The 19,662-nt window shown below is 35.0% G+C and overlaps 1 protein-coding gene across 2 annotated transcripts in view; it reads left to right on the plus strand.

The window, feature by feature from the left end:
• The window catches only part of LOC106868497 (E3 ubiquitin-protein ligase MARCHF8), a 72,128-nt gene that overhangs the window by 16,861 nt on the left and 35,605 nt on the right, over nt 1-19,662 (plus strand). The window contains exon 2 of one of the 2 annotated variants that reach the window (XM_052968158.2): nt 14,268-14,376. The exons of the other annotated variant lie outside the window; for it this stretch is intronic. Coding sequence (XP_052824118.1) covers nt 14,368-14,376 — 9 coding nt within the window. The 5' untranslated portion in view covers nt 14,268-14,367. The remainder of the gene's footprint in view (nt 1-14,267; nt 14,377-19,662) is intronic. 2 annotated transcript variants of the gene reach the window in all.

A 19,662-nucleotide genomic window follows, 5' to 3' on the forward strand; every position in this document is an offset into this window, starting at 1 on the left:
GCGATGCTGGTAACAAACACATTGAAGTGTACAATTGTGGTGACACTACCAAAATGCATACCAGGCTCACAGAAAAGGGTATATAAGATCTTTTTTCATACAACTCTTTTATACACCAAGAAACAGAAGCATGTCAAAATATATCTGGTACCGGAAAGACAGTGATATCAACAATTGTACTATCAAGTGAAGTATTGTAGCACAAGCAAAAACCGACAATCGCTGTGGTACAAGATGCAAGCTATGTGCAACCAAAAAATTGACTATCCTAACTTCAACCAACATCCTGAACACAAGAGCGGAAACACTATCCCCTTTGCCTGCATGCAAACATTCAAGTACATTCCTCCTATAACAGGATAGTGACAGCTCATAGCCTGGATTCCTAGTCATAGAAGCCCCTTCCTTCCCTCACACGTGAACCCATTAACCCTATTACTGGTTTCACCACCATTATTGTCATCATCGTTAGTGTTCTGTCACCATGATTATTATCTTAGTTACTTTTATTACTATTCGTAGTATAACTACTAACTTCCGCATTACCATTGGCACTACTACAACCTGAAGACTTGCATTGGGACCAATTTGTTCAATCCTAAGGCATTATGCCCAGATACCAAATGTTGACAGTATTTATATGTATATTACCATCATTAGTGTCACTACTTCACATAATATATCTTTTATTACTGTTTCAATATCTCCACAACCACATTGCCGTTACTTTCACGTACAGGGTGCATAAGGGATTTGAGGACATACCTTTTTGCTAACTCTGTATAATCTTTTTTCAGAAAATAATAATAGCAGACCCTCAGATTACTCAAGAAATGAAGAGGCATGCTGTTATTGTGGTTATAAAGGCTGAGCATAGCGGTTTAGAAATATCTCAATTTTTAAAAGTTTCCAGATCTTTCATCTGTAAAGTTTGTAAGAAGCTAGAGACTGAAGATGGAAACGTATCTCCAGTATCAAAGTATAAAAAGCATTCTAAACATTCTGAAATCATCAGAACGCATGAATTTATCCAGCAAGTTCAAAAGATCATCGATTACAATCCCAGAAAGTCCATGAGGTCAATTGCAAAAGATCTCCATTTGTCAGAAGGAACAGTCAGAAATGTTGTCCACGAAGACCTCAGATATAAGTCTTATATGATGAGGAAAGGTTTGCATAGATGATGGCTCACTTGCATTTAATGAGGCAGCAAGGAAAGAGACTTGGAGATGCTACTTTACTTTGCCTTTCATCCTTTTGGGGTTGATAAATTAAGTACTAGTCAAGTACTGGTGTCGATGTGATCGATTGTCCCCCACCCCACAAAAATCCAGGCCTTGTGTCTATAGTAGAAAGGATTATTATTCATCATCATCATCATCATCATTTAACGTCCGCTTTCCATGCTAGCATGGGTTGGACGATTTGACTGAGGACTGGTGAGCCAGATGGTTACACCAGGCTCCAATCTGATTTGGCAGAGTTTCTACAGCTGGATGCCCTTCCTAACGCCAACCCCTCCGAGAGTGTAGTGGGTGCTTTTACATGCCACCAGCACGAGGGCCAGTCAGGCGGTACTGGCACTGGCCACGCTCAAACTAGTGTATTTTACGTGCCACCTGCACAGAAGCCAGTCCAGCAGCGCTGGCAATGATCTCGCTTGAATGTCTTTACACGTGCCAGGAAGGCGATGCTGGGCACAGGTGCCATTATGATTTCGCTTTCGCTTGCCCCAACAGGTCTTCGCAAACTGAGTTTCGTGTCCAATGAAGGAGACGACGTTGGCATGGGTGCTAGTCGTCGAATTTTATTATTATTATTATTATTATTATTATTGAGTGAGAGAGCAGTACATGCCATCAAAGTGACGCTAGGGTAAAATATATAAAGCCAAATATACCCATCATGACTATCTGTCCGATAAGGGTACACCAGGTACATGCATCATAACCATATGTGCGCAACATGGTGATCTTATATCAAGATAAACAGCACATGTCCTTGCATGTGGAGCCCAACATTTGATTGTTTCAGAAAGTGTATGCAGTATTGTGTGTTCTTTTGTTGTTTGGAGAGTGCAGACTTTTCGCTGTATTGTATTGCATCTGTTTGTTTTGTTATGAGGTTTGGTTGCAGTCTTTTGTTGTATTAGGGTTTGTATTGTGTATTGTGTGTAATGCCAGTTGTGTTCTTCTGTTAGGTATCCAGCCTATAGAGTACATGTTGTGGGAATTGTTTATGTTATTGAATATTTACTGTATAGAGTGTGTCTTGTGTTTGTGGATTTTTTTTTATTTGGGTTATACTATTGAATTGATAGTCTTGCATACGATGTGGACTGTTCCTAACAGGTCTATTTTTGGGATAGTGTCTAGTATTGAAGGTCCAGGTTTAACTTCTATGTTTTTGTTCATACTTTCTTTTTATCATACCCATTGCTGCAATTATTACTGATATTGTCTTCACTTTCATGCCCCACATCTTGAATACTTCAATTTTGAGGTCTTTGTATTTGACAGTTTCTCCACTTCTTTTTGGTCAGAAGGGACTGCAATATGTATCCCCAATCCTTGATTTTTATATCTGGATGATTCTCTGTCAATTTGAACAGGCATATCCAGATGATTGTGGCCTGGTCATTGTCATGTACCTTGTTTGGCATATTTTTATCCTATTTTTTGTCAGTTTTTATGTTGTAGTGTTGGCATATTGTCCAGTTGATATAACTACAGCCAGAGATAATGTGGTCAACTGTTTCACTGTGCTGGTTACACATTCTGCATTTGGTGTTAGGGCATGTTTTCATTATTTTGTTTTCATAGTTGTTTGTGGTCAAGCATTGGTCTTGAGTAGCAAGAATTAGTCCATCTCTATCATTATTATTATTATCATTATTAAGACAGTGAGCTGGCAGAATTATTAGCACACTGGGCAAAATACTTAATGGAATTTTGTCTGTGTTTACATTCTGAGTTCAAATTCTGCTGAGGTCGACTCTGCCTTTCATCCTTTCGGGGTTGATAAATTAAGTACCAGTGAAACACTGGGGTTGTTGTAATCAAATAGTCCCCTCGTGTGTGTGTGTGTATAGGTTGGCGTTAGGAATAGAAACCAGTTGTGTACTGGAGTCAATCTAATCGACTGACCCCCTCGCCCCAAATTTTGGGCCTTGTACCTAGAGTAGAAAAGAATATTATTTATTCATTCATTCATCTATTTATCTTATTTTGTTTTGTTTGTTTCCTCTTTGCCTCAAATTTTACTTGTTACCTGTTTGATTTTTATATACGTGTATGTGTGCATAGGTTTGTGTGTATATATGTATATATCTTTATACGTGTGTGTGTGTGTGTGTGAGTATATATATCTTTTTATTCTTTTACTTGTTTCAGTCATTTAACTGTGGCCATGCTGGAGCATCGTCTTTAGTCGAACAAATCGACCCCTGGACTTATTCTTTGTAAGCCTAGTAATTATTCTATCAGTCTCTTTTGCCGAACTGCTAATGTTACAGGGACATAAACTCACCAATATCGGTTGTCAAGCGATGGTAGCAGGTGGAACAAACACAGACACACACACAAATACACAGATACATACATATATATGACAGGCTTCTTTCAGTTTTCATCTACCAAATCCACTCACAGGGCTTTGGTCGGCCTGAGGCTATAGTAGAAGACACTTGCCCAAGGTGCCATGCAGTGGGACTGAACCCAGGACCATATGGTTGAGAGGCAAGCTTCTTACCACACAGACATGTTGCGCCTATATATTTATTTATTTATATCAGCTGTAGAAACTCTGCCAAGATATGTTGATGGTCTAGTTCTCATTGTAGAATTCTAGAGGATTACAGAGATTTAAGTACTGAAGTTGTTGATGAAATTGTAAAGGTTAAAGGTGAGCACTGATGTGTTCTTACATCACTAGTAAGTGCTTGCATAATGAATTGGCAGAATCATTATAGCATCAGGAAAATTGCCTGGTGGTATTTGTTCTGGCTTTTTAGGTTCTGAGTTCAAATCCAGCCAAGGTCAACTTTGCATTTTATTCTTCCAAAACTCAATAAAATAAAGTACCAGTCAGGTACTGGGGCCAGTGTAATCGACTACTCTGTTCCCTCAAAATTGCTGGCCTTATGCCTAAATTAGAAGCAGTTAATTAGTGGATGGGTTATGTAGAAAATAATAACGTATGCAGTATGAAACTAGTTAATGGGTGCTGTGGGAGATGTGCTATTTCAAGTAAAATGACAATAAACCTTTATGAGATGTGCACTGGCATACTGAACAAAACATTTCATTCAAATGTTATAACAGGATCTATTTAAATGCTATTTCTGAATATAGCTTACTAGAAATAATTGTTGGCTTCCTGATCTATAAGCCCATATGATATTGTTACAATGTTATCCTGTCCTTGGAGGTAAACTTAACATTTTTATTCTGCTCATTATAATTAGAGCAGTTTTGACAGTTAAAAATATCTCTTAATATGAATGAGGAATGTTGGAAGGATATTATAAAAATATGTAATCAGAAAATTGATGTAGTTGTTTTTTAGTCCCAGGTAAACCCCGATCAAGCAAACCTGTGATCAAAGGCATTCTAGCTGTGATCTTCCTGTCTTTTAGGCAGTTTCCAGCGCTATATAATCCAATGTGCTTTTCCCTTTTACTAACTTGGGACAGGGAGGTGCAAGTTATGTTTCTTGTTGGTTGACCACGTAGAGGCTCTGTCAGCTTGTGTAATAAGGGAATGCTTTGGATTGGAAGTTTACATGAGATTTCTATTTCTAAGCTGATTATTAACCTCATCTTTTATGTTTTTATTCCTATATTTTGTTAGAATGTTCTCTAATTGTCATCTGCCTTATTCTTGGATAAATCTTCAAAGGTTCTACTTTTTTACTCTTTTACATGTTTCAGTCATTTGACTGTGGCCATGCTGGAGCACCACCTTTAGTCGAGCAAATCGACCCCGGGACTTATTCTTTGTAAGCCTAGTACTTATTCTATCGGTCTCTTTTGCTGAACCGCTAATGACAGGGACATAAACACACCAGCATCGGTTGTCAAGCAATGCTAGGGGGACAAACACACACACACACATATATATATACATATATATACATATATACAACAGGCTTCTTTCAGTTTCCGTCTACCAAATCCACTCACAAGGCTTTGGTCGGCCCGAGGCTATAGTAGAAGACACTTGCCCAAGATGCCACGCAGTGGGACTGAACCCAGAACCATGTGGCTGGTAAGCAAGCTACTTACCACACAGCCACTCCTGCGCCACCTTTTTGATGATGCTGAGCTAGTTTACACTTTAGGTATATATTCAATAAAGTGTGTTTTATTCAGATTAACAATTGATTGTCATTAAACAGACGTATTTGGTTTGGAAGAAACTGAGTATTTGGAGCAGAACTTTTATTTCAGCACACTCAATACACCATACTTTAGTCTGGTTCTATAAATACTTGAAACATTTTTTTTCATGTGTTTTTGGTCATATGAAATATATTATATCTGTTGAGACTTCTATCCACTTCACTATTAAACCTGTTTTATTATATCTAGAGGCAGCTGTGATGTTTGAAGCAGAGAAAGACATAGTAAATCCAATCATTATACAATGAAGTTGAATCCTTAAGGCTTATTTTGGTTAGTCCTGTGAGCAGAAGTCAGTTTGCAACTAATCTGATATTTATGTGTTTTGTACATGTTTGGAATAAGTTGGAGAGATAGTGTTGTTGTAGTGCTTTTATGTGGGAAGTGTCTGTTACCTTGTAAAACTTTCCTATACTGGGAGATAAGAATGTTGGATAAGTTTAATGTGAGTAATTTTGAGTTAAAACTTTTAAAAGCCAGTTGTCGAATATATGAATACAACTTCAGAGGAGGGATAGGGAGTGTATTTATTATAGTCTGATAAGGGTTAGAGTCTCATGAAGTCCAATTAATGTCTTATGTAATTTCCATTGGATTCTCATCAGTTAATTTATAGTGCATAGCATCTACAGTCCACAACTAGATATAATAAATAGAAAGTCATTCTTTATTGTGGTTATTTTTGTATAAAGTTGGTAATGAAGCGAATGAAATACTTTTGTTGATAGTAGCATATTGCTAGTAAGTTCAGAGAAGAGAAAGATTATTGTTATAGTTAAGGATAGAAAAAGCTTAGACTGACACAACACAAAAGCAATCAGTTCTGTACTGAAATATTTTCTGACTAGAGAAACAAACCTGTATGTTATGATGTAATCATAATTGTAAGCAGTCACCATGAGATCACCTGAGAGTATAAATCCTAACATTTTTGGGGGCATGCGATAGTTTTAGTCTCTGTTTTTCATGAATAATGAATGGATAATATTGCGCATGCACACACACACACACACACACACACACATATATATACACAATGCCTGTATTTTGACACTGCTGAGTGAAAGTATGTTAAGATCTCCTATGTAAACAGCTATATTACAATGACACAAATTTCTGTTTAGATGTGGCTGTAGCATTACTTGGTTTACATAGTCTCAGCATTGATAGTGTTAGTCAGTGTTGATAATTGATTCTCTGTATTGACATTTTCTTTCTCTAAGTTCACTGTGTTACAGAACTTGTAGCTGGTGATATAAGCTGCTAAGTATTTTCCATTGCTCTATGATATAACTACTTAGTGGTGTGGATTATTCAGTTTTGCAATTCAACAGCTTTTATATAGACTATTGCTAGCAGTTTAAATGTTCTGCAGCTAATATATCAATTAATTTAACCTTTTATGTATTTCAAATTAATATTCCGATTTACAATAAAGTTTTGTGATTTCAATAAAATGAAATTGTAGTTAAATGAAGCATAGTTATAAGTACAAAAGATGATACGAACAGCTAAATCAATACCTACAATTCTAGTAATAAATGATCTTTAAAATACAGCCATGTTGTGAACGTGTTAGTTATAAATGTTAAAATGACAGTGATAGGTAAGTTATTTTCACTATTTCACTTTCATTTTCAATTTATTAATATCAACTAGTTTTAGACTTTAAACTAAATATTACACTCTACTATAATAAATTAACCAATGAGATTTTGATGGAAATTATATTAAACTTTATTAGGAATTATGAGATTATTTCAATGCAAACATTGATCAGAGGTAAGACACCACACTGTGTTGAACATTAGTAGAATAACCTATCCTATATGTATTTAATAACTGAAATAATTTATAGTTCCTAATTTGAGAATGGCAGGTGTTCTACTGTTCAGTAAACATAGTCATTTGCAATCAAGAATCTTGTCAGTATGTTTGTAGCTCTATCACTTATCTGGCTCAAATTTGATATTTCCAATATCTATTATCATTTACATGAGACTGTGGTTTCTAATTTAAAACTTTTCATTGTCCTAGTAACTTTAATAGCATTTCAGCTATAGGCAACATATAGCTAGTTAAGCATTATTAATCATGTTTCTATGAAGTATTAGACTTTTAAATACTGTAATTGGTTAAAGGAGTTGATAACAGGAAGGACATCTAACTGTAAAATATTGCCTCAGAAAACCTGTCCAACCCATGCCAGCATCAAAAAGCAGATGTAAAATGATGTTGATGTGGAAATGAAATATGAGGGACAAAATAGAAATATTTATTCAATTAATAACATTTTAAATTCAGATATTAATATTGATTTGACCTAAGTAATTAATTCATTTTGAATAGTAATTAACCATTGCATTTGAAATGATTTGCTGCCATTGAAATGAAAATTGGTACTTGTCATAACTTGTTGAAGATATGCATCACAAAAACACTCTCGTTTCATTAGTGATGGCTTATCTGCTTTGCTAAGCTTGAGGTGTGATTCACCTTCACCATAATCAGAATAACATTAAGAAGTAGAACACATTTTTGAATGCATTACAGTAGGATTAAATACTTCAGAATTTGATAGATTGAGGCATGACTGTTATGGCTAGATGACTAGAGACAAGTGCCTAGTATTGCACATGTTTGTAGATAGCTTAAACAAATTAGACAACATATTTTAGTCTCCTTCCACTTTCAAAAGTAAATCCCTTCTTGAATCTGAGATTTTCTTTTAATGTCTTATAATATATTTCAGGTAAAACAAACACTAAAGCTTTGATTATAATGTTCTTTATGAATATTTTCAGCTAATCCTATGTTAACCATTATTAAGATGCAAATTAAAGTGTAACAGGGTAAATTGGTTGCAATGTAAGTCCTACTGTATGGCACCTTGTGTAAGTGTCTTTTTCTAGAGTTCTGGGCTGACTAATTGCCTTGAGTAAATTTGGTAGATGTAAGCTGTGTATGTGTGTTTATGTTTTTCTTCTTCTACCGCTGCTGACAACCATAGCTGGTTTGTTTGCATCCAAGTAACTTAATTCTCCACTGTCCAGTGCCTGAAATAATTAAAAGATAAGAGATGAAATATATCAGATACTGAACAAACCACATTCCTTTGAACTATGTCCTATCATGAAGAGGTCATATGAAATTACTTTTATGTTTTTGTGAAGACTATTCAGAAACCATATGCCATTATTTGTTCTAATGCAAAAATTACATCTTAGATAAAATTTTGGAAATAGTTTTGACAAGGCTATCAGTGCTAGATGTGCAGTTGATTTTCAATGATCCATCAACACAAGATCTTCCATTATTAAACCATTTTTAAAGGTTTAATAATGGCAACCTTTAACTGTTCTTTATCTATATTTCTTTTTCCTCTTTTTTATTTGTTGTATCTTGGGAGGTCATTATGCCATTAATAAACTCATGCGTTAATTTTGTTCCCCTTCTTTATTATTTATTTATCAATTGGTTAACTATTTAACCAATTAACTAATCAATTCTTTGATTAATTGTCCCGTGAATCCTTCAGTGAGTTAGGTCTGTCAAAGTCCTTTTGTTGCCATTTACAACCTCATCAGTGACATTTCCCCTCGACTCTGGATCTACTCCTTGTCTTTCTTTTTATTTGTTCTTTTATTTTTTGCTTTTATTTTTGTTTATTCTTTATAAAAAGAGTATTATATACCTTTCTTAGTCTGCATTGACATACAAGCCTTACACAACTGTTTAAACTGATTAGATAAATCAATAAATGTTGAAACAATTGTGATGATGGTAATGGTGATGATAATATTGGCATGAAGCCATATTATGGATTTAATAGTAATTAATATTGTTAATAATTATTACTGTTATTAGAGTGGTTAGAGTGTGGCACAAAATATTTCGTAGTTCTCAATTCATATTATTTTATGTTATGAGTTTAGGATCAGTTCTCTTTAGGAATTTCTTTGTATATGATGATTATTAAAATCTGTCAAAAGCTTCAGAATGGAGTCTACAGGGGGTCAACAGAATAAAGGCTCTGGAACTAAATAGCAACAAATTTACAAAGAAATGTAAAAGTGACTAAGAAGCTTTGTTAACATATGAGAAGGGAATAGACAGCAAGACAAACTAGATTTGGTTATGGTCAACTAGAACACTGTTTCTCTAAGTTAACATTTTTACTCAATGCCTCTCTTATTTAAATACTGGTGCAGTGTCAGACACATGTACACAAACACCAGATTTTATTGGAAACTTCACAAATTGTTAGTTTGAATCTCATGTTTTTGATCTTCAGGCGAAAACGAAGTAAAAAGAACATTAAGAATATATTTAAAGGCAAACATTAAGCATCAATCAAAACAAATATTGAACACTGATTAGCTGAAGCTTGCTGCGCATTTTTTTTTAGCTGTTCCATTGAAATGCATTGGATCTTAACATTACTTTGGAATATTTTTTTAAAGATATTTTTTGATCTGTTATCTCACTGCCAACTTCCAACTGTTTTTTTTTTTTGTTGTTTTTTTTTAATATTTTGACTCATTAAACCTTTTTGTTATTTTTTACAACGAATTTTCCATTTCCGCTGTATTCTTTTTCTCTCCTTTTAAATTCTGATTCTGTAAAACTTCTGTATTTCCCTTTTATAACTTCCCTGAAGTCTTCTATCATCTGTTACTCATGTTTCCTGTTCTTTCTCTCAATTAATTTGGTTTCTTTTAAGAAATTATATTTCATACTAACTGTTGATGTTTTTTTTTTTATGTAACTCACCTCTGGCTGTCTCCAACTCTATTTTACTTGTTTTTTGTGTGTGTATGTGTATGAGGGTTTCTAAGGTTTAGGACTTGAACATTTTTTACTTGTGAATATACGTGTGTGGGTTCATTAATATGCAATGTATATGTCTGTGTTTGTGTGTATGGAGGTATTTCTTAGTTTGTGTGTATTTACACATGTATTTGTTATGTTAATCTGTCACTCTGTTTCTGTGGTTATATATGGTACTAGCACTGGTGAAGTAGATATGTTTCCTGCATAACAAAAGGGTACCCCCTATGGTTTTATATATAATGTATCCATTTATTCTGAGTTATATGACCAACAGCTTGGGCATTACAGAAGGCAATAGCAGAAGACAACTAGAGTGAGAAGGAAGAAGAAGCAGAGGTATGTTGGGAGGAAACAGAACTAGGAAGTTTAATGGAAGAGAAACTGTAATGTCAGGGTTAAATGTGAGAAAGTAATGACAGAAAGTAATGGGAGAAAACATTAAAGGCAGCTACATGTTTGTTGGTGAGAGAGAGAGAGAGAGAGAGAGAGAGAGAGAGAGAAGGGGGGGATGATGGATAGTCGTAAAATGATGGTATGAGAGTGTGATGGATGTCAGTAATGTGTGACTTGCCGAAGGGGAAGTGATGGCTAGTGGTGCAGGAGGATTGAGGGAGGGGTGATATGCAATAATCCTTTGTTACTCAGGCATCATGATGGGAGAGAGAGCACTGTAGAGAGATACATTTAATGGTTGGAAGAGGGAGAATGGGTATGGACAAATGGAAGGTACTTTTCTTTATGCAGGTGACCTGGTACAATGAATAGGAGAATAGGTAAGTGATAGAGAGATGAGAGAACAGGTAAGAGGGGTAGCAGATGGAAACTTAGCTGGCTCAAAATAGGTGAAAGCTTCAGATGTAGATAGACATTATACATCCTAGTGTCCACTACTACTCCTCTTTTTATGTCCATTTCACTATGCTTGTCTGCATGGTCGAATTTTTTCCAGCACTGTGTGTCCCCAATCTGTCACCTCTGGTCTCATTCATCTCATTCAAATGATGCTTGAGATCAATCCTCAACACTTTATCTAGTGTCTTCTTTGGTCTTCCTCTTCTATGAGTTCCCTCAGCACTTCTTTAAATAGCTGTTATATACCTTTTGTATCATATGTCTGTACCAGTGCGTGAGATTATATATATGTCTGTTGTCCAATTCCTGATTTGAATGACAAGGTTGTGGGCACGAAAAAAGACTATATGTGTTGGACAAGTTTTAACAAATATTTTAATTGTTTTATGCTTGTTCATCTCGGATCTTTTTTAAAACGGGGGCCACATTTTTCATTAATGTTTTACGTAGTGTTTTTGGTACCGAAAGACTTTCAAACTTCGTATACTTATCTATTTTGTGTTATAGAACAGAAAAATATTTTTGTATTCGAATTTATTTCATGTAAAAAATTGTCTTATTTCGATAATTTCAACCAATCACTGACGTCCATTCAGCCGATATACATTAAGTGCCGACTACATAAACAAACGATTCTTCGTTTTATTTGCTTTTTTCATTTTAAATTTGCTTTAACCCTAACCCTAACCCTAACTCTAACCGTAGGGTTAGGGTTAGGGTTAGAGTTAGGGTTAGGGTTAATTGTTTCAGAATCGTTTGTTTATGTAGTCGGCGCTTAATGTATATCGGCTGAATGGACGTCAGTGATTGGTTGAAATTACAGAAATACGACAACTTTAACATGGAATAATTTATGGATTTCTTTTTTTTTAAGAAGACTAAGAGAAAAAGATGTTTTATATGACACATTCTACCAGTGTTCCAAGTTTCAAAGTGTTTCGTTAATGAAAAATGTGGCCCCCGTTTTAAAAAAGATCCTTCATCTCTATGTTAAGTCTACTGTGGAGGTTATCAAAGCCCAACATATTTGTTTGATTCATTTATGTCTTATCTTCCTTTGTTATTTCCTTTCTGTCATCTTGATTTTGTTCCTCAGTGGATGGTGGTAACCTTTTCCCTTCTACAAATCACTAGTCATGGCCTGATTTTTTTGTCTTTCCATTGATTATGGCTTCTCAGTGTTCATTTGCCTTACTCTTAGTGGGTAGTTGGTTCCATCTTTAAATTTGCTACTGAAACTACCTGGGATGGAATACACATAGTTCTTGATCTTGATGTTGTACTGACCACAAACACTTATTGGCAAAAGCAGAGATATGAAGATCGCAAATGTTCCTGGTATTGGCTACTGAAGAACAATCCATTTCTATGGATTTGTTGGGTTCTGAGAGTATTACTGCATATGGCTATGGTGGTTTCTACATGGAAGACTGTCTCTCTTACTCACATTAAAACTATATTCGTGTTTTTAATGCTTATATGAGTTGGAAGAATATTCAGTTGTGTGAAGTAGAACATACAGATAAAAAATTAGAAAAAAATATAAAAAGAAGCTACCTTTTCATGGTTTGGGACACACTGTAGTGTGTTTTCATATAGTCATGTAGTGTGTTTTCATATAGTAGATTGAGAGAGAGAGAAATTGACTGAGTTTGGAGAAGATAAGAACTAGTTGTACTGGTTGAGGGTGATAGAAGGGATACATTGAGGACTAATTCATCTTTTAAGGCTGGAGTAATCAGATCATGAGCAACCTTTACTTTACAATAAACTCATGAGTTTTGCTTTGTATCAGTGGATCAGGAAAATCTAGTAACCTACTGGTTATTAACTTATTAGTAAACCACTTAAAAGAATATTCTAACTGTTGTCAAGATCTGATCTTGCATTTTCTATTTCTATTGCAATCCCAGTTACGTCTAATCTTTCTTCTTTTTATAATATATTTTATTTTACATCATTTCTTTGTGTTATTCCCATTTTCAATCTTCCCAATGTTCGATATTCATATACAATTTGTTTACTTGTCTCATTTTATATTCAAAACAGTGGAACAAAAGAAATTCAGGGCAAGCTTTAACAGTGTATAAAACATTAGCTTAAACAAATCAGTTATGCAACATGCTTTTCCTTTAACCCTTCCTTTATTTATTTATTTTTTCTACTGTTATTACTTGTTCTATGCTACTTGTGCTGAAATTTCCTCTAGTTTATGATACACTTGTATTACACTTGAGACCTAAAGCTATTGGTTTAATCACTTTATTGTTATATAATTTAAAATATCAGGCAATTTGTAATCTGAAATTAATATTATTTGTTTTAGAATTACATGATTATAATTGATAAAAATGAAAGGTTATGAAAATTACTGTAAGTGTTATAGAACAAATGATTTGGAGGAGAATTAGCCTAGATGAGATGCAGTTCAGATTTATGCCAGGACAGTATGAATAACTCTGTACTGCAACTCATCAAGGCTAATTCTCTGTTCTCAGTGAAACTACTTACAAAAAATTACTTATTCTGATTAAGTCACTCCACTTAGCTTTTGCCAGCCTGGAGAAGGCTTTGACAGGGTTCCACACTCTGTAGTTTGGTAGTTATTAAGAAAACTAGGACTAAATGAATGACTTGTGAGAGGTGTGCAAAGCATTGATAGAGTTGCTGTCAGATAAGTGAATGTTAACAAGTACAGCAAGGAATGTAGAGTTGCAGATTGGTGTAACTCAGAGCTCTGGTATCAGTCTCCTTCTGTTTCTCTAGTCTCCCAGGCCATAGTATGCTAATGACATAGTTCTCATAGTTGAACCAGTCAAAGGTTTAAAGAAGAAATTCCAGACTTGAAAGCAAAACTTTGATTTACTTTATTCAAAGTAAACCTTGCGATGACTAAGGTTAGCAAGAAAGTAATACTGGGCCTCTGACATTGTGAAAGTAGCCATACTTGAAATCAGCACTGGATTAACTATCAAACAGAATAAGCACATGCTTAAGGGAAGAAATGGTAGATGGTTTGCGGCACAAAAGAAATCACCTTAAACTTGCTAAAATAATAATAAGTCATGGGTACGTAAACACACCAACATCAGTTGTCAAGCTATGGTGGGGGAACAAACACAGACATATACATACATACATACATATATATATATATATATATATAACAGGCTTCTTTCAGTTTCAGTCTACCAAATCCATTTACAAGGCTTTGGTCAGCCCCAGGCTATAGTAGAAGACACTTGCCCAAGGTGCCATGTAATGGGACTGAACCTAGAACCATGTGGTTGGTAAGCAAGCTACTTTAAAAAATAAACCCTTATTTTATGATTTATTATTGTTTATATTTTGAGTTACTCATATATGAGGGTACCAAAATCTTTTAAGTGTATAGGGCCTGTATGGCTCTTAATCCAGCCCTGCTTAAGATGTAGGAAAGGACTTGGTAGCAATTCCAATGGTAGGTATGTCTATTGTAAACTATGTACATACAAGAGATGTAGTTGGCTCATAGGTAAGTTGGCAGGTAGGTGCTGCAGGTATACCTGTTGCTAACAGTAAGAGTAGATATGAAATAAATTCCTTCAAATGCTATGAAAGCTTCCTAGAATTACTTTACAATTTTTGCTACCAAGATGGCCTAATTAACAGTGGAGTGGGGTGTTCCAAAAGCATAGTTGTTAGAATAAGTGTGAGATGCAAGAAATTCAGGGAGTCATTATCTCTGCTGGCAGCAACAGGTTTCTTTTTCCACGTGAAGGGTAGATTTAATGATGCTTGTGTATGAAGTATGTTGTAGCATGGTAGCAAGATGGCAGTCTTGAGTGCTGAAAATTTGTGAAGGTTGGAAAGAAATGAGGTGAGCACTCTCTACTAAATATGTAATGATATAGTGTGTACATACAATGCAGTTCATTTGAGCTAAGAGAGAAACTGCTTATTAGAAGAATTTTAGAGGAATTGTATATAGTGTGCAAGGTAGAAGACTATGCTATGGGTGTGAATGGTGTCAGTTATAGAAAGAAATACTGAGTGCTGCAAGCACATGGGACCTGTGGAAGTGATTGACTAAGGAGACATGGGGCAAAGTGGTGAAGGCTGATCTCAAGAGGTTTAACCTCTCACAAAGAGATGACTAAGAACCATAACAGGTAGCGAAATACTACTACTACTACAACTACCTAGACAATTACTACAGGAATTAATTTTACTCAGAGTATTAGTATTAGAATATGGATAGTTAAAAGCTCTGTGATTTATTACTTCTATTAGCAACAAAGAGTTTCTGAGCCACTCCATAGGGACTCAACTAACTAGAAAGGGCAGCCAATTCTCCTTCAAACCTCTTTTTATTGTCTAGACTGTTGGTGAAGTCAGTGGAGTTGATATTCAGTATTAATTTCTGTAGGGGTTAATGCCTGTAGGGACAGAAAGTCCTAGAGAGCTGTATTGAGCAAACTGTTTAATGTAGGGTTTGGATGTGTGATATACAATAAGGATGATGAGAGGAAAAGAGGTAGTTTCATTGTTTTGGTTTGAGAGGTGGGTAATATAAAGGAGTTGTATAAAGCTTGGTAATTCAGAGAAAAGCAGAAGCTATTGAAGAAAAGAAGGAGAAAGGAAAAAAATAAGAGCACATCTGTGTTGTGCTAGTGATTGAGTTTTTGTCAATCAGTAAGTTGGTCTTTGTTTAAATGTGTATCAAAAGTACCATCTCAAGTATATGAACAGTAATATAATTTGGGTCACACTATAATTCAGGTCACAAGTGAACAAGACTGAAGTGTCTTTAAGACCCGAACAGTTAAAGAGTAGTGAAATCTAAGTATTAACAGTTTAGGTTGTTGGGGAAAGAATTTTATATTGATCAGCTGTGTCACTTTGTCTGAAAGTTGAGATAAATTGAGCTGCATATCAAAGGTATGAGTCAATGTATACAGACAAAGCAGCTGTACTATGGATGTGTGATGTGGCTGATAATGGGAGATAGCTATGATGAAAGGAAAATCAAGAAATAGTAAAAATAAGTATGAAAATATTGGATTTTACTTAAGATGATTGAGAAAGATTACAAAAGGTTGTACTTCCTCTTCAGGGTTGGAAAATATTCAGTCTTGATCAAGCTCAAGTATGATCCAAAGTCTAAATATGCCAGTGTTGAAAAAGAAGAAGCTTAAATGATGACAAGATATCAGCAAGTTTATTACATTGTTTAAATCTCATCATCATTGATTTGATATTTACTCTTCTGTCCTGGTAGCAACATGATGAGGTTTCAATACGACATTCTCAGTATATTGGTTTCAAATTTTGGCACATGGCCAGCAATTTTGGGAAAAGAGTTAAGTCGACTACATTGACCCCATTTTCCACTGGTACTTATTTTACCGACCCCCAAAAGAATGAAAGGTAAATTTGACCTTGGTGGCATTTGAACTTGGAATGCAAAGAAGGAAGAAATACCTCTAAGCATTCTTCCCAGTGTGCTAACAATTCTGCCAGCTTGCCATCTTATATTCTAAGTATATTGGTTCTGGGTTACTTTCTCAAGAGGCCTTAATTTTTATGCTAGTGACTCATGGAATTTCTGCAAGATTTTCTTATCTATTTGTTTTACACTTCACAGTCTTATCTCGAATATATATTTTGATCTGCATTTTGACAGCCGGGTATTATTTTAATATATTTGAACTCTAGGTACTGTGCTCTGCCTTGTTCCACTTATTTATATATTTTATGTCTCAATTAGTGAACAAGTATCACAAGTTACAGATTTCTAATGGGCCATCCTCTCATTCGCTGTATTTATGATAGAGAAAATGACACAAGAGTTTCTATGCAACTTGGGCAGAACAAATACTATAGGTTATTCTAGTTCCAAAGCACCAGTTTATTGATTATCTCATTGATGTTTTCATTTTTCACCACAATACATTGATGAAACACACACACACACACACACACACACACACACACACACACACACTCTCTCTCTCTCTCTCTCTCTCTCTCTCCCTCTTTCTCTCTCTCTCTCTCTTTCTCTCTCTCTCTCTCTCTCTCTCTCTATGAAATTCTGTTTACAAAGCATTAGTAAACCTGAAGCTATGGAAGTAAACACTTGCCCAAGGTAACATACAACGAAAATGAACCAGGAACCAGATGGTTACAAAGAAAACTTCTTAACCACACAACCATTCCTGTACCTAAACAAATTCTATAACAAAAGTCATCTGTTACTTTCAGATAAGTTTCAGTTTTTGGTTGGTCACACTTAGATGAATAAGCCTGCACTCTAATTGAAACCTCCACTACATTATTTCTTCCCCATTAATTGCATGTATTGTTTTTGTCTCCTCAGTTCTATATAAGAATATACACTGACCCTTTCTCTAAAATAGTTTGTATTTTGTAAAACTATAAATTTTTTAGTCTAGTGGTGGTCTGCCCTTGGCTTGGTTGTGTGCATGTGAACCTTCTCCTGCACTCTCCATACCACTTGGGAGGGTGTGTACTCTCCTTTGCTGCCATTGAGTAGATTACTGGAATTTTGACTACCATGGTTAGACTTGGGATGGATACTGGAATGGTTTCCCATTGCCTTCTTCAAGCAGGTGAGGTTTGATCTCAGAATGTAGAGAGCCAGAAGATATGCCGTAAAACATTTCTCTTGACATGGTTCTGCTACTCTCCCACCTGTAGAACAATGTGAAATTGTGTGTTTTGCCCAAAAACACAACATGCCACTGGTCTGGGAATTGAACTCACAATCTAGCAATCATGAGTGCAACACCCTAACCACTTGGCCATGTGCCTTCACAGAGATTTTATTACTAAAGAATTGTTTATTAGATTTTATAACTAAAGAATTGTTATACTGGTTTAGCAGCATATTGATCAGCTTTGATGTAAGGGGAAGCTTGCATACTCTCTCAGATTGTTTGTATATTAGTTGATAGCTGGCATATATAATCAATCAGCATAGATTTTGCTATATGTATCCAAGGAAAATTATGTAATCCATCAACAATCATATAAATTAATTCTTTAATTGTATATACTAGCAGAAAGACTACCCTCTGGGTGGTTTTCTGCTAATCTCTGAATAATATTTATACATTTGATTCCCAATTTGTGCAATTTTCCTAATGTGTTACATGTAATTTTCCTTTGTATCCTTTATTTGTCTAATAGTACTCAGTTGCACAGTAAATAAATTTAGAACAATATCAAGTACTAAAAGACAGCATTAGAATTTATGAAGAAATCAGGCATTATGTTAATTTAAGTCTTCAGTTTATTGTTTTGAACAGTATCCAACAAATATGAAAGAATATTGGAATCAGCATAATTTGGCTGACGCTAGATTAAACTTATACTTTAGAGAACTGTTTTTTACTGATATGTCTGTAGAAGTAGAGTTGCAAATATTTGGGCAACTTTTACATTTCCAGAAGAATTATAAACAGATGTTAAAAAAATGCTATTTTACAGTGTAAAATGACCATGTTACAGTGATAAAAATTAGTTTTGTGATTGAATCGTGAAGTTGAAATCTTCAGTAATAAAAGAATCTTGAAAATATATTATAATCAGAATTTACGAACATTTTCTAGACAGTGTACACTTTAATAATTGCTTTCTTTTGATAAAGTTACATACTCTAAACTAATTAATAATCAGCTTTCAAACAGCATACATGTGTGACATGTAAAAAGCACCCACTACATTCTTGGAGTGGTTAGCGTTAGGAAGGGCATCCAGCTGGAGAAACTTTGCAACGTCAGATTGGAGCCTGGTACAGCCTTCTGGCTTGCTAGTCCTCAGTCAAACTGTCCACCCCATGCCAGCATGGAAAGCGGACGCTAAACGACGTCGATGATGATACTGATGATGTAAGAATTTTCATTGTCAAGTATTTAAAAAAGTTTTATTTGTAATTATTCATTATTGTTGAAAGCAAGTGCCATTGTAAAGGAAGAATTTTGCTTATTATTCTACAAATTACTCTGTCATCATGAGGAATCATATTAACTAGGATAGGACTACCAGTGATTAGAAATCAGATTTAAAGATACATACAGAAATGTCTAACTTCTGAAATTTGGCACCCATATAAACACTGGAAAACATTATAGTGTTTCCATAAAGACATCCTTATCAGAAGGACTGTGAAGAAATGGATTATCTCTAAGTAAACTACTAATTCCACCACTGGGTGCAGACATAGCCTTGTAAGTTAAGAAATTTCATGATTGCATGGTTTTGAGTTTGATAGAACTGTGGGCTACATATCTACTACCACAGCCTTGTGTTGACCCAAGCCTTGTCAGTAAAATCAAAACAAGAGAAACTATAGATGTATGCATTCAGAATTGTCCCTGTTGAGTCCATAGTTTGTTCTCTTGATTTTAAAGCTTTTACATCATGAAAAGGATTCATTTTAAAATGTTCAAACCATTTATTATCATAAATCCAAGGTCCTCTGTCTGTCGAGGTTTACCATATTATATGCAACTGTGCATGCAGAGGTGGGCAAGGTTTCTTTTTTTTTTTTTATGGAAGCCTAGTAGTTGCCC

The sequence above is a fragment of the Octopus bimaculoides genome, chromosome 5 (assembly GCF_046866305.1).
Source record: "Octopus bimaculoides isolate indiv1 chromosome 5, ASM4686630v1, whole genome shotgun sequence".
NCBI lineage: Eukaryota > Metazoa > Mollusca > Cephalopoda > Octopoda > Octopodidae > Octopus > Octopus bimaculoides.